This window comes from Schistocerca nitens, chromosome 1 (genome assembly GCF_023898315.1).
Source record: "Schistocerca nitens isolate TAMUIC-IGC-003100 chromosome 1, iqSchNite1.1, whole genome shotgun sequence".
In the NCBI taxonomy this organism is placed as follows: Eukaryota; Metazoa; Arthropoda; class Insecta; order Orthoptera; family Acrididae; genus Schistocerca; species Schistocerca nitens.
In genome coordinates, this window is record NC_064614.1 from 1242550688 (window position 1) to 1242576110 (window position 25423).

Sequence of the window (25423 nt, forward strand, 5' to 3'; positions counted from 1 at the left end):
GGGTGGTATTGACGGGAGATTTCAAACTGACAGTATTTCTAGATTTCTAGAAGGCTTTTGACACCGAAAGAAACTCACAAAAATCTTGTAATCAAATTGTGTGCTTAAGGAATATCGTTTCAGTTATGTGACTGGATTCGTGACTTCCTGTCAGACAGGTTGCAGTTCGTAATAAAAATCAGAAAGCCATCAAGTAAAACAGAAGTGATTTCTGGCGTTCTCCAAGGTAATGTTATAGGCCCTCTGCTGTTCCTTATCTATATAAAGGATTTAGGAGACAATCTGAGCAGTCGCCTTAGGTTGTTTGCAGTTGATGCTGTTGTTTATCGCCTAGTAAAGGCGTCAGGTGATCAAAATAAATTGCAAAACGGATTAGCTAAGATATACGTATTGTGTGAAAATTGGCAATTGACCCTAGATAGTGAAAAGTGTGACGTCATCCACATGAGTGAAAAAAGAAATCGGTTAATCTTTGGTTATACGATAAATCAATCAAATCTAAAGGCTGTAAATTCGACGACATATCTACGAATTATAATTACGAACGACTTGAATTGGAAATAACACAAGAAAATGTTGTGCGGAAGGCGAACCAAAGACTGTAATTTATTGGCAGTACGTTTAGAAGATGCAACAGACCTACTAAAGAGACTGTCTACACTACTTTTCTACACTACTTTTGTGCGTCTTTCTTTGGAGTACTGCTGCGCGGTAAGGGATCCTTACCAGACACCGTTTACGAGGTACATCGAGAAAGTTCTAAGAAGAGCATCACGTTTTGTATTATCGCGAAATAGGAGAGAGAATTTCTCGGACATGATACAGGATTTGGGGTGAACATCGTTAAAACAAAGGCGTTTCTCGTAGTGGCGGGACCGACTCACGAAATTTCAATCACGGATTTCTCCTCCGAATGCGAAGGTATTTTGTTGACGCCGACCTACATAGATAGAAACGACCATCAAAACTAAATAAGGGAAATCAGAGCTCGCATGGAACGATATAGGTGTTTGCTTCTTGCGCGCGCTGTTGAGAGTGGAATAATAGAGAGTTATAGTGAAGGTAGTTCGATGACCCCTCTGCCAGGCACTTATGTGAGTATCGATGTAGAGTAGATGCTGTTATCAGCGGTCACGTTAACATTCTCACACTCGCAGGCGATGTTCTGGACTTCCACTCAGCACAGACGCCCGCCAGGTTCGTCGTATTGTAAGGACAGTAGAGGTAGATGGTACAGATACAGGAGCACAAATAATAGGGCTTGTGAGCCCAGACGTGTCAACACGAACTGTTGCGAACCGCTTAGTAACAGTGGGACTGCGGGCACGCAAGCCTCTTACTCGTTTTCCACTTATCCCACTGCTTCGAATTACACGGCCCGACTAGTGCCGTCATAGGATGCAATGGCGCGCCCCAGTCTTCATCGACGAAAGCAGATGAAACGTATTCAGCCTGTACGCAAGTGATGATCATTTGCGCTTACGACATAGACCTGATGAGCGCTGTGCATTCGTCCACCATGCACTGGCCTCGCCGCAGGCCTTATGGGCTGGGGTGCAATAAGCTACAACTCTCGTTCACGTTTGGTGCTTGTGAAGGGGGCACCAGTCAGCGGTTGGTTCCTTTTCCGTCGCAACAGAAAGGGTTTTCTCAGAGGATAATCCTCGCCCACACACTGCCCCTGAAACTCAACGCGCTCTACAAGACCAGCACGATAGCTGAACTTTAGAATTATATATTAATGCCTTCAGCTGCTGACGGACGTTGATACACACTACTGGCCATTAAAATTGGTACACCAAGAAGAAACGCAGATGATAAACGGGCATTCATTGGACAAATATATTATACTAGAACTGACATGTGATTACATTTTCACGCAGTAGATCCTGAGAAATCAGTACCCAGAACAACCACCTCTGGCCGTAATAACGGCCTTGATACGCCTGGGCATTGAGTCAAACAGAGCTTCGATGGCGTGTACAGGTACAGCTGCCCCTCAGCTACAACACGATACCACAGTTCATCAAGAGTAGTGACTGGCGTATTGTGACGAGCCAGTTACTCGGCCACCATTGACCAGACGTTTTCAATTGGTGAGAAACTGGAGAATGTGCTGGCCGGGGCAGAAGTCCAATATTTTCTGTATCCAAAAAGGCCCCCACAGGACTTGCTACATGCGGTCGTGCACTATCCTGCTGAAATGTAGGGTTTCGCAGAGATCGAATGAAGGTTAGAGCCTCGGGTAGTAACACATCTGAAATGTAACGTCCACTGTTCAAGGCGACTTCACTGCGAACAAGAGATGACCGAGACGTGTAACCAATGGCACCCCATACCATCACGCTGGGTGATACGCCACTACGGCTTCCAATGTGCGTTCACCGCGATGTCGTCAAACACGGACGCGGCCATCATGATGCTGTAAGCAGAACCTGGATTCATCCGAAAAATGACGTTTTGCCATTCGTGCATCCAGGTTCGTCGTTGAGAACACCATCGCAGGCGCTCCTGTCTGTGATGCAGCGTCAAGGGTAACCGCAGCCATGGTCTCCAAGCTGATAGTCCATGCTGCTGCAAGCGTCGTCGAGCTGTTCGTGCAGATGGTTGTTGTCTTGCAAACGTCCCCATTTGTTGACTCGGGGATCGAGACGTGGCTGCACGATCCGTTACAGCCATGCGGATAAGATGACTGTCATCTCGACTGCTAGTGATACGAGGCGGTTGGTATCCTGCACGGCGTTCCGTATTACCCTCCTGAACCCACCGATTCCATATTCTGCTAACAGTCATTGGATCTCGACCAACGCTAGCAGCAATGTCGCGATGCGATAAACCGCAATCGTGATAGGCTATAATCCGACCATTATCAAAGTCGGAAACGTGACGGTAGGCATTTATCCTCCTTACACGAGGCATCACAACAACGTTTCACCAGGCAACGCCGGTCAACTGCTGTTTGTGTATGAGAAATCGGTTGGAAACTTTCCTCGTGTCAGCACGTTGTAGGTGTCGCCACCGGCGCCAACCTTGTGTAAATGCTCTGAAAATCTAATCATTTGCATATCACAGCATCTTCTTCTTGTCGGTTAAATTTCGCGTCTGTAGCACGTCATCTTCGTGGTGTAGCAATTTTAATGGCCAGTAGTGTATATCAACGGGGACAGATGAAAATTTGTGCCCCGACCGGGACTCGAACCCGGGACCTCCTGCATACATGGCAGACGCTCTATCCATCTGAGGCACCGAGGGCACAGAGGATAGTGCGACTGCAGGGAATATCCCGCGCACGACTCCTGCGAGACCCACATTCTCACCTTGTATGTCCACACACTACATTCGTAGTGTTCCTACACAACACACTCGTTACTCGTGGAAGACATTCTTACCAAGTCCTGTAAGAGTTCGGGTAATATGTGTGCATCCGCAGAGAAGAAGGAGGTCATGGTCAAGTATTGCCAGAACTATATACTTAAATTTACGTGGTGTCTGTTCTTTCGGTGGCCCAGATGGATAGAACGTCTGCCATGTAAGCAGGAGATCCCGGGTTCGAGTGCCGGTCGGGGCACACATTTTCACCTGTTCCCGTCGATATATCAACGCCCGTCAGCAGCTGAATGTATTAATATATAATTATAATTTCGTTCTAGACGGCTACAGGTCATCATTGGTGTCTGTTCTTTCGGACATGTCCGAAAGAACGGACACCAAATCCATATGAGTATATAGCTGGACATGTCTCTAATAAAGCACCTGTGGAATGTGATGGCGCGAGAAGTGACTCATGCGACTCCTCAACCGACAATTCTTACAGAACTACATGAACAGGTCGAGCAGGCGTGGAATAACGCATCCCAGGACGGTATTCGCGATGTGTACGATTGGCTGGACGCTAGAGTCAGCTTCGGCATTGCCGCCCGTGGGTAATGCACTACGTACTAATATGGGTGTTTAAGCGTTGGTCGATACCTGGTACCTCCGAACCGCATGTGCTATTGTGTAAATGTATTCATTTCATGTACTCCATCTGCACTATTGCAACGTAAATCTTAAGTGGGTTGAAAATCTGTAAAAGGGTGTACTATTTTTTTTTTCCGGAAGTGTATAACAATCTACCCACAAATGTCTTTCAATTTAGTGTGGACTAAATTTAATATTAAAATTTAAAAGAATAAATCCTGTGCTACATTTCTGACACTTAGCAGGTTTTTGGTTTACACTCTTCAGTTGCAGACTGCTAGCATTTACTCTTGGCAATTTTTTCAAACAGAGCCCTGCATATTGAACTTCATGTAAGGGATAACTTATAGTGTTAGCGTATTTGCAGATACGACGGTCACTCCAAAAGAAATGCACACTACTTTTTTTTTAAATCCATATTTTATTCTACATGTCTGAAAGTTTTTTAGTGTGTAGATACATCCTCTAGGAACAATATTTTCGCTTCTCCACATAATTTCCATCCATCTCAACTGCCTTACGCCATCTTGGAACCAGCGCCTGTATACCCGCACTGTAAAATTCTGGACCAACCTGTTGGAGCCACTGTTTGGCAGCGTGCACAAGGGAGTCATCATCTTCAAACCTTGTTCCACGAAGAGAGTCTTTCAGTTTCCCAAAGAGATGATAGTCACATGGAGCGCTCCCACCATTCTCGTACTGTTCCAAAAGCTCGCTGCATACCGTTTATCTTATTTCTTTGTGAGTCGCTGTCAACATCCTGGGAACCCACCTGGTACAAACCTTATTTAACGCCAACACTTTCAGTATTCTGCAAACAATTCCTTCCTCTATCCCAACGTAGCGTGACAATTCGTTCACTGTGATGCGTCTGTCAGCAGTCACCAATTCGTTAACTCTCTGCCCATTGTCTGGAGTGTGTGCAGTACGAGGCCTGCCGCTGCGAGGACAATCCTCAATATTGCCGTGCCCGCTTTCATCACCTAATCTGCTAGCCCACCGACTAACTGTACTGCGATTGACAGCAGCATGTCCATACACCTTTTTCAACCTCTTGTGGATATTTCCCACTGTCTCGTTTTCACAGCACAGGAATTATACGGTCGCAGGTTCGAATCCTGCCTCGGGCATGGATGTTTGTGATGTCCTTAGGTTAGTTAGGTTTAAGTAGTTCTAAGTTCTAGGGGACTAATGACCACAGCAGTTGAGTCCCATGGTGCTCAGAGCCATTTGAGCCAACAGGAATTCTATGACAGCACGTTGCTTCTGACGAGCGTCAAGTGTAGCAGCCGTTTTGAAGACGGCGCTACTCACGGGAACAGGTAGAACTAAGTTTGAAAACAAGCGGGAAAGATGTATCTACACAGTGTAAAACTTTCACACATGCAGAATGAAAATTGTATTTTTACAAAAATAGTGTGCATTTCTTTTGGAGTGACCCTAGTAGTAATGAATCGCAACAGAAAGGCTATCTACATCGATGTTTTCAAATAAAATGGAACGGTCACCTTGATCTCATTTAATTTTATGCAGTGGAAGCGCTACAGTGTGTGGGAGCAGTGGATGAGTGCTACAGCTCGGCCCTCCTGCGTCTGCCCGCAGGCGTGCGCAAGTGCGGGACGCGCGCGCTGCTCGAGATGCTGGCGTTGCACCCGCGCGTGCAGAAGGCGGCCGGCGAGGTGCACTTCTTCGACCGCGACGACAACTACCGGCGCGGCCTGGACTGGTACCGCCGCAAGATGCCGCACTCGTTCCGCGGCCAGATCACCATCGAGAAGAGCCCCAGCTACTTCGTCACGCCCGAGGTGAGTCTCCGTCCGTCGCCTCTCCCAGTCGCCTTGCAGCGCGCGAGCCATTCTGCATGTTCGATTCAGGTACCAGGGTCCATATGGTGCCCTGTGGCCTTACCTGTGCTTGCGAGGGACAGAAAGAAAATCTGAACCCGCATTAAATATAGCAACAGTACTGTACAGTCCAACGGGAATTCCACTACTAAACGCGAGGGAGACCGCAGGCGGGTAGAGGCAGTACGTCGAAGGTCTCTATGAGGAGGAGGAAACGTCCGATGAAGTGACTGAAGAAGAAATGGGAGTTGATACAGGAGACATACGTGATCCAGTACTGGTGTCAGAATTTTGGAAGGCGTGCCATCTGATAGGGCGGAAGGGATAGATTACACACCTTCGGAATTTCCGAGGTCGTTGCGGAAAGTGGTAAACAAACGACACTTCTAGCTGGCGGGTAGAATCAATGAGACTGGGGACGTAACATCAGACGTTCGGAAAAAGTATCATCCCCATAATCCCGACAGATAATTGCAAGATTTATCGCACAATCAGCCTAATATCTTGTGCATCCAAGCTGCTGGCAAAAATAATGTACAGTGGAATGCAAAAGATATGTTAGATGACGATCAGTTTGACTTTAGAAAAGGTAATGGCACCACAGAGAGGCAGTTGTGACGTAGCGCTTGATAATAGAAGCACGGTTGGGTTGTTTTGTGGGAGGAGACCAGACAGCGAGGTCATCAGCCTCATCGGATTAGGGAAGGAAGGGGAAGGAAGTCGGCCGTGCCCTTTCAAAGGAACCACCCCGGCATTTGCCTGGAGCGATTTAGGAAAATAACGGAAAACTTTGAATCAGGATGGCCGGACGCGGGATTGAACCTTCGTCCTCTCGAATGCGAGTCCAGTGTGCTATCCTCTGCACCACCTCGCTCTGTAGAAGCAAGGTTTAAGAAAAATCAGGACATGTTCATTTCATTTGCCCCCAAGAGAAAACGTTTCATAGCGTAAAGTGAAGCAAGGCGCTCGAAATTCTCAAGAACGTAGGTGTAAGCTATAAGATGGGTAATAAACAACATGTATGAGAACCAAGAAAGAACAAGTAAAGTGGAAGACCAACAACGAAGTTCTCGGGCTAGAAAGGTGTAAGGCACTGACTCAGTCTCCCACTGCCGTTCAATTTGTACATCGAAAAAGCAATGACGAAAATAAAAAAGAGGTTCTGGAGTGTGATTATTATTCAGGGTGAAAGGATAGATGATAATATTCCCTGGTGACACTGTCATTCTCAGTGAAAGCAAGAAAGAGTTAGAAGAAACTTCCTGGCAGATTAAAACTGTGTGCCCGACCGAGACTCGAACTCGGGACCTTTGCCTTTCGCGGGCAAGTGCTCTACCAACTGAGCCACCGAAGCACGACTCACGGCCGGTACTCACAGCTTTATTTCTGCCAGTACCTCGTCTCCTACCTTCCAAACTTTACAGAAGCTCTCCTGCGAGCCTTGCAGAACTAGCACTCCTGAAAGAAAGGATATTGCGGAGACATGGCTTAGCCACAGCCTGGAGGATGTTTCCATATCAGCGCACACTCCGCTGCAGAGTGAAAATCTCATTCTGGAAACATCCCCCAGGCTGTGGCTAAGCCATGTCTCCGCAATATCCTTTCTTTCAGGAGTGCTAGTTCTGCAAGGTTCGCAGGAGAGCTTCTGTAAAGTTTGGAAGGTAGGAGACGAGGTACTGGCAGAAGTAAAGCTGTGAGTACCGGCCGTGAGTCGTGCTTCGGTGGCTCAGTTGGTAGAGCACTTGCCCGCGAAAGGCAAAGGTCCCGAGTTCGAGTCTCGGTCGGGCACACAGTTTTAATCTGCCAGGAAGTTTCATATCAGCGCACACTCCGCTGCAGAGTGAAAATCTCATTCAAGAATTAGAAGACTTACTGAAAACAATGAACAGTCTACTGAGTACAGTATATGCATTGCCAGTAAACAGAAGAAAGAAGAAATGAATGAGGAGTAGCAGAACTTTGACGTCAAAACTATGAGGTAAACGCAATAAAGTAATTCTGCTACCTTGGAAGAAAATTTATGTATGACGGACAACGCAAGGAGGACATGAGAGTAAAATAGCGCAGGCGTAGAGGACTTTCCTGGGCAAGAGAATACTACTAGTATCAAACATTGGCCTTTTTTAAGAAAGATATCTCTGAGAATGTACGTCTCCAGCAGAGCATTATATGGAGTTGAATTATCACGGTGAGAAAACCGAAAAAGAAGAGAATCGAAGCGTTCGTGATGTGCTGCTATAGAAGAATGTTTAAAATTAGATGGACTAATAAAATACGAAATGTGGAAGTAGTCCGTGGAACTGTCGAAGAAAGGAATATATGGGAAACAGGAAAAAGGGGACAGAAAGATAGGACTTGTGTTAAAACATCAAGGACTAGCCTTCGTGGTACAGAAGAAAGCGGTATAGGAGAAAAACTGTAGGGTAGAACAGAGGACTATATCGAACCAACATTCAACACTTTGTGTAAGTGTGAGATGAAGAGGTTGCCACAGGAGAGGATAATGGAATGTGGTGAATTTGATGTCTGAGGTCAATTTCATGTCTCTAGTCTTGAAGCTCACTTGTGCTGTAGAGGTTCCTATTTGTGTTCGATGTAAATATTGATAAATGGGAACATGTATTCGTAGCCCAGTATTTATTTTGTAAACAACCATAGAAGTCTCTCGTGACGGGTAACGTACCCATTCTCACGCGGTTGCCAGATTACATTTTCTTAGCATTCACAAAAATTAAAATATGACTTGCAACAACATTAGTTCAGTCTGTATCTATCCAAAATGTATTGAAAGACATCGCACTATGCACCAGTTGGAGGGATATCACGTCACAAAACGAAGTCTAAAATAGTATTTAATGATAGGATTAAGCTGTTTAGATTTATTTTCATTTATCACAGTATTAATTTAAAAGAGGTTATCAGCTGCATATTAAATTGGGTTGAACGCATATTAGTGACGTAGCAACCAGACTTGAGTCCACTATAATATTCTGAAACCTGTCTCCCATCTTCGAAAATAAGTGGAATTTTTAAGAACTTTAAAAGGATTGAGACTTTATGTATAAAATTTCTCATCTTAAAGGAATATTCGTACTGATACCAAAACTGCCTTTATATTTTTCGAGTGCATAAAATTCATAAAGTTACGTAGTATTTAATTTTCTGATTTATATCTTAGTAACATTAATTCATCTGATGCGTTTGGATTACAGTTGTGGGGGTAAAACATGGTCTTTTGTCTTTCGGTATCTGCTGAATAAATGTTATTCTGAAAAAAAAATAGGGTTTAATTGAACATGAATACTGTACAACGGCCTCCCTTGTTCATATGTGATGTAATTTTTTAAAGAAATAAATGGTCTGGTCGCAACAAAACCTAATCTCCTACCATGGTCTTTAGTTCCAGTTCATGTTAGGGAAATTTGAGGTAATTAATTAAACTGAACGATTGTATAGTATCAATGGAATCAGCAGGCAATCAGCAATCTGTACTGTTCTCGTAAGTAGGTTTAATGTATACAAAAATGGAATTTACATGATACTAATTTTCGTTAGTTCAGAGACTTTGTTGTTGTGTGTCCGATCGACTGTGAAACTATATCAAGGACCTCGCCTGTGTTCACAACCTGTATTTTGCGTCGTTTATCATGCTGTTTACCAAAAGTTACTGAAGAATTTTGCTCTTGTAAATGTCACTCCCACACTCAGAAAACGAGCGTTGGGGGCAGAACCTCGCATTGCCGTCCTGGGCAGGGTTTTCTGCTGGCATCCTCAGACGCGTCATTGAGCAACGGGTGTGAACTAGTGCCATGTGAATGACTGTATTTAGTGCTTGTTCAAGTTGGTGCTACGGTGTTATGGATGTAGGAAAGACGGTGTTGTCACATAGCCTACACCCGTTTAACTGCACGTAAGAGACGGTCTGACATAACGTCCCCAGCTGACGGACTGATCACTGTTAGCTATCTCATATCACTCATCTTCTTGCGAAAAGGTTTGTAATGTAACCAAGGACAGTGCAGCAAAGTCAGGTGAGTAGGAACGTTACGCCAACTCGTTTGCTCCATTGCCAGCCAAACACTAGCAATAAAATTTCTCAACTCATTGCTGAGAGGTATGTAATGTAAACCAGGATATTGGAGTGAAGTCTCGTGACTTGGAAGTTTATGTATGACGCCACCATTTTCACTCCCAAAGGTAGTCAAACACAAGCTATACGAAATCTTCATCTGTTTGTGGAGAGGTTTGTAATGTAACACAGGATATTGGAGCAAAGTCTGGTCACTAAGAAGTATGCGCCGTCATCTTTACTTCCACTGCCGGCCAAACACTAGCGATAAAAAATTCTCGCGTCATTGCGGAGAGGTTTGTAACATAACACTGGATATTGGAGCGAAATCTGGTTACTAATACGTTTACACACCACCGTTACTCTCCTTGGCAACTAAACACAAGCCATAAAATTTCTCAGTCATTGCAGAGAAGTTTTTATTGTAACCTAGAATAGTGATCCAAAATCTGATGACTAGGAAGTTTAAGCCACTACCTTTATTCCCCTTGATGGCTGAACACTCGCATTCTCAACTGATAGCGGAGAGGAGTATATTGTAATCCAGGATATCAGAACTAAGTCTGCTGACTAGGAAGGTTACGCCAACATCCTTTCTCCCCTTGCTGGCCAACCACTAGCGATAATAAATTCTCAACTGATCGCAGAGAGGTTTGCAATCTTACTCAGGATATTGGAGCAAAGTCTGGTGACTAGGACGTTAATGCCATCATCTTTACTTCCCTTGCCGGCTAAACACTAGCAGTAAAATATTTCTTCCACCACCAGAACTCGAACCGACTACCTCTGGATTTAGCGCGACCGCACAGGCATGCGTATACGACCCCGGTTGCAGAGGTTGGTCTTCGTTGATAAAAACCATCCAATAATTGGTCACTCACGAATAGTTTTGAAAATCTCCTTACGAAATACACAGCGATATAATACCAAACACTAATCGAATGAATTAAACGGAAATCGGTCACTATCATCTTTAAACGACGAAGATACACATCTGTGCGCAGTTCTTTTGCACTAAGTCCATTCATCTATCTCTATTTGAAGCAAACAACATTTTCAATGAAATTAGATACGGTTTGAATCACATTATTTTCTATCAAGATCATCACTAATGAACTCAACCCATTCTAAATGACAATGCCCCTTAAAAACGTATTTATAAAGTTTTTAGTCTTGAGAAGCATCTTGCAGCCTCAGAGGTAGTCAGTCGTAGGTAGCGTGCAGACAGTTGTTAAGAGTCTGCATGTTTCTGAAACCGTTATTTGCAGGCCATTTACAATTATGAACTGAAAGGAACAGATGGAGCTACTGACGATTCGGAAATCCTTCCGTCTCTAGATAACTTCTAATTCTGAAGTTACAAGACCATTCTCTGAAAAAGGATACCGTTCTATTGTCTATACGATCAGTTAAACAAGGAATTGTTCATATTTCAAACGTTGGGGTTTTGAAAAAGAAATAGTGCAGTGTCGTACAGCACTAACACAACGTTACCTCCTTCAACACATCACACTCACCGCCACTTTCCCCCCACTATTTCTGCACTGGAATATACCTACGAGTTCATAACGTATCGTGAACGCACGTTAATAATGTCTCCTGAACAAACGTGGGAAGTCAGGTGCTAGGCAGACGTAAGGAGATTTCCAACTATTTCATAGAGTGGAATAATTTGCAGTTGTGAACTACTGCGTGCTTAGATATTAAAATTATTTTATACGAATTATATTCTACAAGAATTTGATTTAGTACTATTTAGGTGATCACTTATAAATGTGTTCCGTGGTGAAACCGCAATGAGTGGACGCGATATAGTTCTGTCGTTCACATCACAATACCTCTAAATTTAGGACTTTCCATTATTTCCTTATCTCGGTCAATTTAAGTTTCCAGTATTAATAAGACATGATCAGTTGTTGAACGAAATCATGCGATCTTACAAATGTTTACACAATAATTTATAACGTCAAAATCAACTAATTATTACGATATTCACATTACTAGTTTCGCCACTTTACTGCCATCTTGAAGTGTGATACTCATTTAATTAGCAGTTTCGTCGTGATGTTCTGAAATTCATTTCATGTACTCTGAACATCGTTAAATGATAACAACTGTTAGTTTACGTTTGCTCCCAAAGGAATGTAGGAAGCTTAACACGTTAAGTGCGACGAAACGGACATCACAGGCTGAAGTGCCGCCTGACGTATCTACTACCCGTGCTGCCGACCTGTGTATATGGTTGCCTGCGGCGACGGCGATCGACCACCTGCATCCAAGTCGAACTTCGGAATAGCCTTGGCGCCTCTTGTGCACCGTCCGAGGCAATATGCACGCGAGGACAGTTCTTTAGGAATAGAAATAGAGAGCCGCTACGGAGCAGTAGCTTTAATGGGTTCGCTTCCCATGTAACATTCGAACACATGACGCTTTAACACGCATGTCCCCCTCATATATTTTTTGAGACGTTTGTATTCCTTTTTGCCTGCTTCATTTACTGCATTTTTATATTTTCTCCTTTCATCAATTAAATTCAATATTTCTTCTGTTACCCAAGGATTTCTACTAGCCCTCGTCCTTTTACCTACTTGATCCTCTGCTGCCTTCACTACTTCATCCCTCAGAGCTACCCATTCTTCTTCTACTGTATTTCTTTCCCCCATACCTGTCAATTGTTCCCTTTTGCTCTCCCTGAAACTCTGTACAACCTCTGGTTTGGTCGGTTTATCCAGGTCCCATCTCCTTAGATTCGTAAGATACGCACAGAAAAAAACTAAATTGGAAAGATTTTTTATGTTTCAGAACAAAAGTTGGATGTGATCCCAACAAACTTTACAACGAAGATTTACAGTAAGCAAAGGTCTTAGACCTTCGACTTAAATTAGTAATACCCTAATCGATTTCTAGATTCTGTAAGCACTAAAGTCTTTTCACAACAGCCAGTTACGTACAGGAAGACAGCGAGTTGTAGACAACATCTGAACATGAACGATTACACATGAGAGTCGCAGCAAGCTCTGTGATGTGTGATGTGATGTGATGTGTTATGATGTGATGTTGTGTTGTGTGGTGTTCGCTACAGTCCCTCGGAAGTCAATGATCAGCACGGTCGCGCATTTCACGGTAACTGTAATTGAAGATTTATTTTAATTCATGACTAATCTCCGCCTCTTTCCCATGCGCTCAGTATGGACTACCCTACTTTGAGTATTGCAAAAAACAGCACTGTTGATTGTATTAATGATATCAAAAATTGTTTTCTGCTGTATTCAGTAACTTTTAATGTTTCAAGCTCATAGACCATATCCTCTCAATGCAATGAACTTAATACTTGGACAAAGATAATTTTCTCTTATAATTTCTTTCTTTCTTGGGGCCTTTATTCCGCGCCAATGCGGGGTCGGCTGTGTTACTACTCATTTGGCAGTGTTAGTTGCAGAGGGTGGCTGGATGCCCTTCCTGCCGCCACCCCAAACACCCCGGGACGGAAGTAGTGTACCCCAGCTGTCTGCGGCTAGTGTAAATCGTGAAATAGTGCGAACGTTTGTCAAATGTCTGCGAGTAATGTAGCTGAGGCGGAACGTGGGGGCAAGCCCGGTAGTCACCTAGCGGGATGTGGAAAACCGCCTAAAAGCCACATCCAGGCTGGCCGACAGACCGGCCCTCGTCGTTAATCCGCCGGGCAGATTCGATCCGGAGCCGGCGTGCCTACCCGAATCCAGGAAGCAGCTCTCGCCTACCCTGGCGGGATAGAATTTTCTCTTATAACTATGTGATGTTAAAAGTTTCAGTTCTAACCAGCATGTGCACATATTCCATTTTATTTTATTGTCCTGTATGTGCACAGGTACTTGTGTTAATACTGCTACTTGCATTTTCTAGGTTTTAAGTACTTTTATTATTACCCGTGACTTTCTGTTAAGTCTGCTGTGGTGCAACTTGATATACAGTACACTACATGTACACTATTTTTAATATGCAGGGGCCTGAAGATAGCATACTGAAATGCCGAAACCGGAAGCGAAAATAAAATAAAATAAAATAATTTCTCAATTTGCACGGCTGTTTGGCGAATTTCTTTGTTGAACAGAATACTATCCTAAAATCTCATTACGCAAAAGGTTATGGCCGTTCAACGTAAATATCTAATGTCATTGAAGATGGCAATTAACATTCAAATGTTTGAACAGATGACACGTTCTGAATATCTGGACTGTTTATAAAAATAATGTGGATGAAAAGTCTCACAAATATCGAGCAATGCGTAGAACAATAAGAAGAACAATAAACTATAAAACTGGAAAAGATTTCAAAAAATCATATTTTATAAAAACTATGGGGATACCTTTACTATTGTATGGAAGCAAGAATTGGATAAATAAGCCAAACGAGGTTTAATGAAAAATTAAAGAGTTAATAATGAGTTGAAAAAATCATACTGTTAATAAGGAAGCAGTTCAGTACAGAATGGATAGAAATAGCGTTTGAACTGAATAACTATTATAGAAATTCCTGAACGGCAACTCAAAACGGAGGCCATGGGTATAAACTTTGTGGAGACGCAGCAGTTAATTACCTAACATCTCTTAGACGATGACGACGAACTTATTAAAAGACTTTATTATTTGGTCATAATAGGAGTAAGACGGCGCCAACTGAGCACGTCCAAACAGAAATGAACCTGCAGGAGCTGTTGTATGCTGTGACACATTTTCACGGCGCTACGCATCCGTTGAATTGTGAAAGGCATGTATCGATTCGTTACGTGAGGTGCCCCTTCCACTTCCACGAGCCCAAGAAATCACGCGTGTAAATAAATAAACCTGAGGCGCATGCATAAATTTCTTTCACTCTTCTTAACACATCGCACAAAAAAAAAAAAAATAGTTTTGTGCTCCTTCACCTATCTGTAGGCGGTGCCATTGATATTGACGTCAGGCATGATGACAGGTATTGAAATGGACCAGTATCTTAACTCGAATAATATTCAAAAATGGAAATATTCAACACGCAAGACCCTTTGGCAAATTGGACAAAGCGGATTTGTTTTGTGCGCTTCAGTAGCAGCCCGTATACTACGGCAGCATTCATTCGTGTTTCCCCTTCTTGTTTTACAGAGTCTGTGACGTTTACTTCTTCTACTTGATACAGATGCAAAACATAGCAAACAAAGGATGTGTTCCAGGTCAACAGGGCACCCCTGCCTTCGTGACAGATGTCCGGAGATTCCTGCAGTGTCTGGAGCCGGGGGTTGGTGTTTCGCTCAACAGCTCTAGAATTCGTTTGACTCTGTGCGTAACTGCTATCATTCACTAACCACCCCTTTCCTTTCAACACGACTGCTGCGTCCTACATCGTGAACTATCTGCCTTATGTACTCACATCTAGTCCTGCCTCTACGATTCTTCCCTTCTGCCATATCTAAGACCACATGTACCTGCAACTATTCATGACGTAATATTTGGCCGACCACTCTGCCCTTTTGTTTCATTACCTTCCTTATTAGACTTCCTTGCTCGTTGCAGCAACGCTTCTCTGTTGCCACATTAATCTATCTGACCTTAAACAGTCTCCTGCAAACACAAAATTTTACGGGCTTCTAATAGTTTTACTTGTATCTACCCCACTATTGACACTTCGCACCTCCACCGAGCTTTTTAAGAATCTTGTAACTTATTGGTCAGACGAAACCGTCAGCCTGCCGCCCAGACACAATATCCGCCTGAGACCGGGCCAGGAAACACCCTTCACCCTGTGGAGGCGTACGCCGAGAGATGCTCCAGGGCTATAACATACGGGACGTCAGGAGAGCTATCGGGGCGTTGGCGCACCCATACTGTCAAGCTAGAGAAAATCAGATGTTTGCGAATAAAAAGCGGAGATGACAAATGGACACGACCACAGATCACTGGACGGCAATTTCTTAATGGGCGATACGCTGCTTGCGGACAACTATACTGGTGCTTGTGTGTAGTCCTTTTGCCGGGAGAATTATGGACGACACGAAATACACTACCGGCCATTGAAATTGCTACACCAAGAATAAATGCAGATGATAAACGGGTATTCATTGAACAAATATATTATACTAGAACTGACATGTGATTACATTTTCAAGCAATTTGGGTGCATAGATCATGAGAAATCAGTACCCAGAACAACCACCTCTGGCCGCAATAATGGCCTTGATACGCTTAGATGGCGAGTACAGGTACAGCTGTCCATGCAGCTTCAACACGATACCACAGTTCATCAAGAGTAGTGACTGGCATATTGTGACGAGCCAGTTGCTCGGCCACCATTGACCAGACGTTTTCAATTGGTGAGAGATCTGGAGAATGTGCTGGCCAGGGCAGCAGTCGAACACTTTCTGTATCCAGAAGGGCCTGTACAGGACCTTCAACATGCGGTCGTGCATTATCGTGCTGAAATGTAGGGTTTAGCAGGGATCGAATGAAGGGTAGAGCCACGGGTCGTAACACATCTGAAATGTAATGTCCAGTGTTCAAAGTGCCGCCAATGCGAACAAGAGGTGATCGAGACATGTTACCAATGGCACCCCATACCATCTCGCCGGGTGACACGCCAGTATGGCGGTGACGAATACACGCTTCCAATGTGCGTTCTGCGCGAGGTCGCCAAACACGGATACTGTAAACATGATGCTGTAAACAGAACCTGGATTCATCCGAAAAAATGACGTTTTGCCATTCGTGCACCCAGGTCTGTCTGTGATGCAGCGTCAAGGGTAACCGCAGCCATGGTCTCCCAGCTGATTGTCCATGCTGCTGCAAGCGTCGTCGAGCTGTTCGTGCAGATGGTTGTTGTCTTGCAAACGTCTCCATCTGTTGACTCAGTGGTCGAGACGTGGCTGCACGATCCGTTACAGCCATGCGTATAAGGTGCCTGTCATCTCGACTGCTAGTGATACGAGGCCATTCCGTATTACCTTCCTGAACCCACCGATTCCATATTCTGTTAACAGTCACTGGATCTGGACCAACGCGAGCAGCAGTGTCGCGATACGATAAACCGCAATCGCGATAGGCTACAATCCGACCTTTATCAAAATCGGAAACGTGATGGTACGCATTTCTCCACCTTACACGAGGCATCACAACAACGTTTCACCAGACAACGCCGGTCAGCTGGTGTTTTTGTATGAGAAATCGGTTGGAAAGTTTCCTCATGTCAGCACGTTGTAGGTGTCACCACCTGCGCCAACCTTGTGTGAATGCTCTGAAAAGCTAATCATTTGCATATCACAGCATCTTCTTGCTGTCGGTTAAATTTCGCGTCTGTAGCACGTCATCTTCGTGGTGTAGCAATTTTAATGGCCAGTAGTGTAGTTGATAACTTCGTCCGAACAGGCCTCGGAAGGCCCAACGGTGCAGCCTAACCGTTTTATCATCCTCAGCTGATAGCCGTCACTTCATGGGGATATGGAGGGGTATGTGGTCAGCGGTGTGCTGACAATACCCCAGACGTGACTGTAGCCGCCACTTCTCAATCGAGTAGCTCCTCAGTTGGCCTCACAAAGGCTGAGTGCACTCCATTCGCCAACAGCGCTCGGCAGACCTTGACGGTCACCCATCCAAGTGCTAGCCCAGCCCGACAGCGCTTAACTTCGGTGATCTGACGGGGACCGGTGTTACCACTGTGGCAAGGCCGTTAACGAGGATGTTGAACAATAATTTGATTGGGCAGAATAACGACACAAGCCTGCCAATGGGGTGCTAGGTCATGTCTAGGAAGATAGCTCTGCAGAACGCTAACAAAGAGAGCTGACTTTCCGGGGGGCTCGATAGAAGAGACTGCTTCACTAGGAGATGCCGAGCAGGAACATCGATTGTGGGCCTGGTGAGACTTGGCTTCTAAGCAGCAGATGTTCGTCTCTGGCCACGGCCCGCCGCCTCCATGCGGTCACCGGGACATGCTGCCAGCCGACTCCTGCATCCATTCAGACGCGCCGCTAGCAGCACGGACATCGGTCGGCAGATGACTTGCACTACAGCACTCCTATCAAAGTCTCCCGCCACTTCCGTCTGTCCCTTAACAAATATTTTTTAAACTTGGTGACATGATAGTTTTTGTGGTTCAGGTGTTACGGTGTGCGTATACTGATCCTCATATCTTTGAATACGGTACAGTCACCTGTCATCGTTGTCATGACACTGTGGTCTTTCCCCATGCGCTTCTTTTTGAGGATGCATTACGCCCTGATTTCATTTTAATGGATGACAATGGTCGAAAGCGTCAAGCACCGCAGGTGGAGGACTTGGAACGGGAGTATATTCGGCGAACAGACTTTCCTGCCAGTTCCCCCTACTTAAATCCCATCGAGCACGTGTGGGGTGCGTGTGGTGGACATATTCCAGCACGCCAACATGCACCAACTACCAGCCAGCGGCTGTCAACTGCTCTGGTAGAGAAATGGAACGCCCTATCACAAGAACTCGTTACCAACGTTGTGGCAAGCATGGTGATTATTAATGCTAACAGACACCATGGTGGAGCGTGACAGCCGTGAATTTCCATGAATTACAAACATCAGCTGTGTACGCGACGTTCATAGAATCAGCGAGGAGAGTTGAAAATGTGTGCCCGACCGGGGTTCGAACCAGACATCTCCTGCTTACTAGGCAGGCGCTCTGACCCCTAAGCCACCGAGGAAACAGGCATTAGCGCGGCCCCCCTTCCCGGACATGTCCGAGAAAACAGACACCGAAAACGTATAATTACGGCGATCACAGGCGAATGATCATTTCTGTGCGGTTGCACACATACGCTCGAACTCATGCGGGAATAGGCCTTGCCACGACCATTGAGATTAATGGGCAGCGAGCACTACTTTCTTAGTATGGGGAGTAAGTTGAGAATGTGTGTCTGCTGGCGAAAGGGGGCGGGGGGCGTGCTTGGGATAAATCCACGCAGCCGCGCTAATTTCTGTCTCCTCGCTGGCTTCCGGGTTAGAGCGCCTGCCTAATAAGCACGAGATCCCGAGTTCGAATCCCGGTTGGGCACACATTTTCAACTCTCCCCGTTGATTCTATCAACGTCCAGTACTCACCTGATGTTTGTAATTCATTGCTGGTAAGCATGATGTACCGCTGTTAGTACTCTCCAGAGAACCACCATGAGTCACGGTGGCTTCACTTTCAGTTATCTGCTGTACCGTTCTGTACTGTATCACTTCTTTGTATGGTCCATGTTTCAGCAAGCTATGTTACTTTGCAGTGACACATCATGCGTAACTTACGTTCTACCTTAAGTTTTGGATATCAGTATCTTTGTAAACAGGCTTTCTTAAAGCCAGGCTTTGCCCATTTTTGTGTATTTGTGCGTGTATTGTGTACTGAACCGGGAACCTAGAAACGACGGAGAGGCTTCGCCCGGCCGTAGCCCTAAGTGGTTCCCAATCCCACACAAGCCACAGCAGTCGACCCACCCTCTGCCGCCCCGCACCGAACCCAGGGTTATTGTGCGTTTCGGCCCCCAGTGGACCCCTCTGGGAACGTCTCACACCAGACGAGTATAACCCCAAATGTTTGCTTCGTAGAGTAATTACGGTGTACGCGTTTGTGGAGACACTGTTTGCACAGCAATCGCCGACTTAGTGAAACTGACGTGGAATAAGGGGAACCAGCCAGCATTCGTCGAGGCAGATAGAACACCCCCTTAAAAGCCATCCAAATACTGGCCGGCACACCGGGCTTCGACACTAATCCGCTGGGTGGATTCGTGCTGGGGACCGGCACGCCTTCCCGTTCGGGAAGCAGCGCGTTAGATCGCGCGGCTAGCCGGGCGGGCAATTTTAACATTAGTTCTTTCGGTTTTGAAATTGGATGAGAATCTATAATGGACTGCGCATTTACTGTCGCTTTGAAATCTCCGCAGATCCGTAATGTGGCATTGCCCACTGACTTCTGCTTATGGATTCTGTAATACCATTTCTTCTAGGCGGTGAGGTTCCTGTGTGACTGTTCTTTAACGGAAAGGCGCTTCATTCTGGAGCCGCGCGACAGCTACGGTCGCAGGTTCGAATCCTGCCTCGGGCATGGATGTGTGTGATGTCCTTAGGTTAGTTAGGTTTAAGTAGTTCTAAGTTCTATGGGACTGACGACCTCAGATGTTAAGTCCCATAGTGCTCAGAGCCATTTGAACCATTTTTTTTTAAATGAAAGGGAATGTTCCGTGCTTTGTAAAGTTGGGGCACAGCAGTCAGCTTAAACATGTTGTGTGCCCTTTGATCTTGAATGCTACTTTTGCTTGAAAATTTTGCTAACATATGTTTGCAACAGTTGCTGCAACTTTTTCGTCAATATGAATAAATCCCATGACGTACTATCTTTTATATGCAGTAACTGTTTCTCATTCACTATTCCTTACCTCTGTTTTCCTGTACGCACGTACCAATCTGAGCTTGTAATGGTACTTTGGTAACCCGGAGAGTTACAGATAGTACCTTGTCATTCACTGAAAATGTTGTATTCACATTATGCTTATACAGTGAAAGTTTATTATTTTGTACATGTCCGTTGTGAACAGCATTTGAAATTTTATTCTGAATCACTTTGGTATAGCTTATAATAAATCCCACAGCGTGTACAAGAATTTAATTCAACATTAGTGACGGTGTTCACAGAATTTTGATTCCGTTGTGGTCTTCACACGCTCTGTAATTTCATGATGTGGCTGTACTGAGCTCCATCTGCGCCTGTTGCTAATGTGTCGTAAACGTGTTATCATTGTCGCATCGTATCGCGTCTGCTGATACCTCCGTGTATTCACATGTCCAAATTAACCGTAGCCCGTATTTCAAAGAAGGATTCATTAAACTATGTAGGTCTTACTTTAATTTACTGTCTAGCCAGAGCGTGATTAACATATATCCGATGAGAAATCTGTATACGACTTACTACACTTGTCGTTTTCCCACTGAAAAATACACTCTCTAGTTACGCCCTGTAATAGTGTTATCCACTCTTTACAACGTTGATCCGGTTTCTGGAAACATTAAAACAATTTATACCTGGTGAGTGCAACATGTATTTGGGCCTCCAGATATGACTGTAATTTATCTGTAATTTCTGAGTAGGACAGAGTCAATCAATATAGCTTTTGAACGAAATTGAACACGTCAAGACCAGGATTAGCAATAAGGAAATCTGTGTTGTCTACATCACCTAGTACTTAACGTGTGATGAATTGTTGTCCCATTAGGGATATATAATACAGCCACTCTTCATGTTTCAGATTTCTGGCCATACTGCTTCTTAGCTTCTAGTTTGGCCGGCTGTGTAACATGCAGCTCTTATATTGTCGAGAGTTGTTGTAAAAGGAACATGATCGGCTGCAGCAGTTCCAGCTGAGCCATGTCTGAAAAATACAACACAAGAAAGTACACAAAATTCTTTGAAATCTTCTTGAAAAAGAAACGGAATTAATAGACCATATACAGTTTCAAACAATCAGAAAAGTAAAGGCCACGTAGTAAGAAAGTGTCACCGCATAAAACTGCACATTTTCTCGACCAGAATTTGTGTTTGCCAGTTGTAATGGCAGAGACCCTGTCTTACAACCTCATGAAAATTCATCACCAGTTTATGACGGGCTTCCTCTTTCGACAGTTAGTGTAAAGTTGGCAGTGCCACTTCTGTTCTGAATTTGTCGCCAAATTACGTAATTGTACGGTTGCAGGATGTTTCCTCGTTGCCAATTTATGTAATTGGCTAAGCTTTTCCTCGTCATGAGTGTGTTAATGGCGGATAGCAGCACTTTTCCTGGTCGCCAATGTATGGCGTGTTTTCCTCATCACCAATTTGTGCTGTATTCACCTCTAACTTTAAATGGTCAGCATTGGGATTGCAGGAAGCGACTCCCAGCCACAGAACTTCGTGATTGTAAGAAAGTGGCCTGCTTGTACGCTAACCACAGTTATGTCACAGGATAATACGGGCTGTCCCAGTAGGAATGGTCTGTGTATGGAGATAGGACAAGAACGCTCCTTTAAAGCAAAAAACTTCAAATGGATATATGCCTTGTTCTTAATGGTTTCTGAGATAGAACATTTTTAATATACATTGTTATTTATTTTCTGTATTGTTCAGTGCAATCCCAGGCTTACGTGTATGCACGTATACAACAGTTAGTAAACATTGCAAAGTATCAACTGAAAATTCCTACGTTTTAACACATTTACGTCTAAGCGTTACCGCACACGTCACACCACAGCTGTAGAGTTAGTAAGAAATGTTCGAGCGTCTCACTGGTTCCTTCAGTTCACTTATGCATTCGTGGGAGAACGTGCTGTGATGCTTCTTCTTCGAGTGCCACTGCACGTTTTCTAATGAGGGCAACAGCGTCTATGACGTGACCAAGCAGTTCATTTCACGTATTCATTTTTGTTTCTACACCTCGCACTTCGTCCGATGCCATAAACAAACAACAAATTTCGTAAGGCTTGGCGATTTTGGTTGCTTTTACCACCACGACCAATCCAGCAGTTAGTGTAAGACACGTAAATGCACACCAGTAATCTAATAACAAATGTTCATTAAATGTGTTCTACCTCGGAAATCATTTGGAACAGGGAATACGTCGATATAAAATTTCTTGCTTCAAATGAGCATTCCAGTGATATTCCTCATTAGCGAGCATTCCTCTTAGGACACTGCATACATTTAAAACAAATAAGGCAACACACGAGAAACAAGAATAATTATTTATTAAAGTAATACACACTAAAATATACTCTCAGCTTTTGCTTTGTTGAGATGGAGTGCCGCTGATGTAAGACTTTTGAACCTATATTATCTGACACAGTTGATGATGACAAACTGATATAACTGAAACGCAGTTTGGGCTGCAGTTAGAGAGTTTCTAAGTTCTGCCTCTCGATAGATAGACACTTTGGTTACCACTTTGAGTAATACTTCAACACTTAGCATTAACTGTCCAATGACTGGAACTGGTTGGCAACTGTAGCTAACTTGCTGGCAACAGCTGAACCTTAAAAGACGATTTCATTTAGTGACAATGAACTCGCGAAGAAGAATTAGATCACGTTTAGCAATACGGGCGGAAATGGCCGAATTATCACGATACAATTAGACATAGTCTAGTAGTCAACAAATATTAATTATAAGTGGGAATTTCATTTAAGTGAAAATGATTTAAGTTAAAACTTTTCCTCGGGGAACGTGGGTTTGAACCTAAAAAAACGGAAATAAATGTAGTGAAATTATGTTTAATATTTGTGGTTCTCGAAGTATTATGATTAGACTCTGCGATCGTCACAGTGATTTATGAGTTTAGACTGGCTTGATAGTGATACATTGACAACAGTTTCCTTGTTTTATTTGGAAGAGTCAAGAGGCATCCTATTTATTTTCAAAATAGCACGTTCGAAGGCGCGATCTGTGGAGGGGTATTCCAATGGCGATAACGCAGTTGTAGAAGATACGAGGTAAGCGTGTCCAGTGAGACACTAAGAGCGATCTGCAAGGATTTACTTTTGCAGTACCCCCCCGTAGGTAACTTCTCGTGTTACCATATTTAGGTGCAGTAATGTATCGTGGCGGGATTATTCCCTGTATCGATGTTTTCCATCAGGAGACACCGGTAAATTTCATTTCATTTTATGAAGTGGAGCCGCTACAACTCGCTGGAGAATGCGGCTGGTTAAACCAGTTCTGCTTGACGTCGGGAAGGCTAAGCGCGAAACGCACTGCGCATGTTGCCTATCCAAGTACGCTGTCAGCACGAAAGAAAATGACGACACAGTACCATCGTACCCGAAGCGGGTGGTGAGGAACTGCAGTTCATTCGGAGGTAGAGGCGTTCATATCCCCCACCCAGCCTCTCAAGCCTACGTTTTAATGGTGTTTCCCTTAAATCGTTTAAGACTCGTAATCAAGTAGCTAAGGCAGATGTAAGGAACTGGTTTCGCGCTCTGTTAGGGGTCGGTGGATGCTAAGAGTAGCACCACAAGCGAACACCAGGGCGATTCATTTGAACAAGACACGGCTCTTTTCGGTTTCCCGAAGAGGCCGTGATCTTCGTCCACAGTACCTTAAATTCTACCCTCTGTTCTGTCCTTTGACAGTATGATGATAATTGACTGTGAAAATGTAGTGTTAGCAGTTAGCCAACACTACGCACACTACTTGGTTGAGGAGGCCGAATGCACGCGTTAACTCACGCAGGCTGGCGTGAGGTCTGAAACAGGATACGTAGTGAATGCTATAAAGAAAAGTACGTAGCTGCTGGAATACTTAACTTTAATCCATCATTGTTGTACATCGCTCTTGACGATACAAGTGAGACTCTGTAGATTCATGCAATGTAATACTAACGGCGCCTTGCTAGGTCGTAGCCATTGACTTAGCTGAAGGCTATTCTATCTGCTCTGCAAATGAGCGAGGCTTCGTCAGTGTGCATCGCTAGCTAAGTCGTCCGTACAACTGGGGCGAGTGCTCGTAAGTCTCTCGAGACCTGCCGTGTGGTGGCGCTCGGTCTGCGATCACTGACAGTGGCGACACGCGGGTCCGACATGTACTAATGGACCGCGGCCGATTTAAAGCTACCACCAAGCAAGTGTGGTGTCTGGCGGTGACACCACAGAAAACAAAAATAGTACCGAGTAAGGAAAGCTTTAAGAGCAACCAACTCTCCGCTTTCACCAGCCAGATATTCTTTCCAGTGCGAATCATTTACCACCTCACCTTCTCTCTTCAGTCGTACTCACTTGAAGGTTATGATAACCTTTCATTGCTTGAGCCAGCGTGGACGGAAAACTATTTACCATATGGGCACCCAACTTTATAAGAGTGATGAACAGGCTGTGCGCTGCAGTACCTTCTTTATTAGCAGTGTTAGTCTCATGACTTGCCGTTAGGTTCCAGTATTGTTACGGTGACGTAGGGCTGAAACATAAGCATCATTGCGCATTACAACTGCAGACAGTCAACATGGGTCTGGAAAAGGTGAGCAGAGACCTACACGTAAAGCTGTTTCATCAAAACAACAGTAATACTGCTATAGCTCTTCGCGACTATCGTTGCAGTAAATGAATACTGAGAAGTCCTCTTTCCGCCAGGGTTGAAGAACATGATTCGAAAGTTCGAACTAACGGCAATTTTGAACTTGTTTCTGGGAGATGCCAACGACCAACTTCGCCACAAATTTTTGAAGAAGTTATCTTTGCCATGGCTGAGATTGGAGAAAGCAATGTGTCATCTTCAAGCACTGCACGAGTTGTGTCACGACAGCTGAACATTCCATGAGCAACCATTGTGTCGGGCAGTATTACAGCAATCGCTAGTGCGGTTCCAGGCTGTCGTGGTTGCGGATGGTCGTCACATTGAGCAACGTTTGTAGCCTGGAAGGTAAATACGGTACACAATTAACAAATTTTACCCTCTCATTTCGAAATTAAAATGTGTTTCTTTCAACTGTCTGTCCGTTGTTTCTCTTCCACGTGTCCTTACAAATGGTTACAAAAAATTTCATCGTCCTCACGTTTTGTATTATCGCGAAATATGGGAGT

The 25423-nt window shown here is 44.4% G+C and overlaps 1 protein-coding gene and 1 pseudogene across 1 annotated transcript in view; one reads left to right on the top strand and one right to left on the bottom strand.

Moving 5' to 3' along the window:
* LOC126233827 (heparan sulfate glucosamine 3-O-sulfotransferase 5) overlaps positions 1-25423 on the top strand; it is a gene marked incomplete at its 5' end in the record, with an annotated part of 135353 nt that overhangs the window by 19076 nt on the left and 90854 nt on the right. Inside the window, one exon of the mRNA XM_049942887.1 lies at positions 5563-5765. Coding sequence (XP_049798844.1) covers positions 5563-5765 — 203 coding nt within the window. The remainder of the gene's footprint in view (positions 1-5562; positions 5766-25423) is intronic.
* On the bottom strand, positions 17431-17549 carry LOC126210394 (5S ribosomal RNA; annotated as a pseudogene).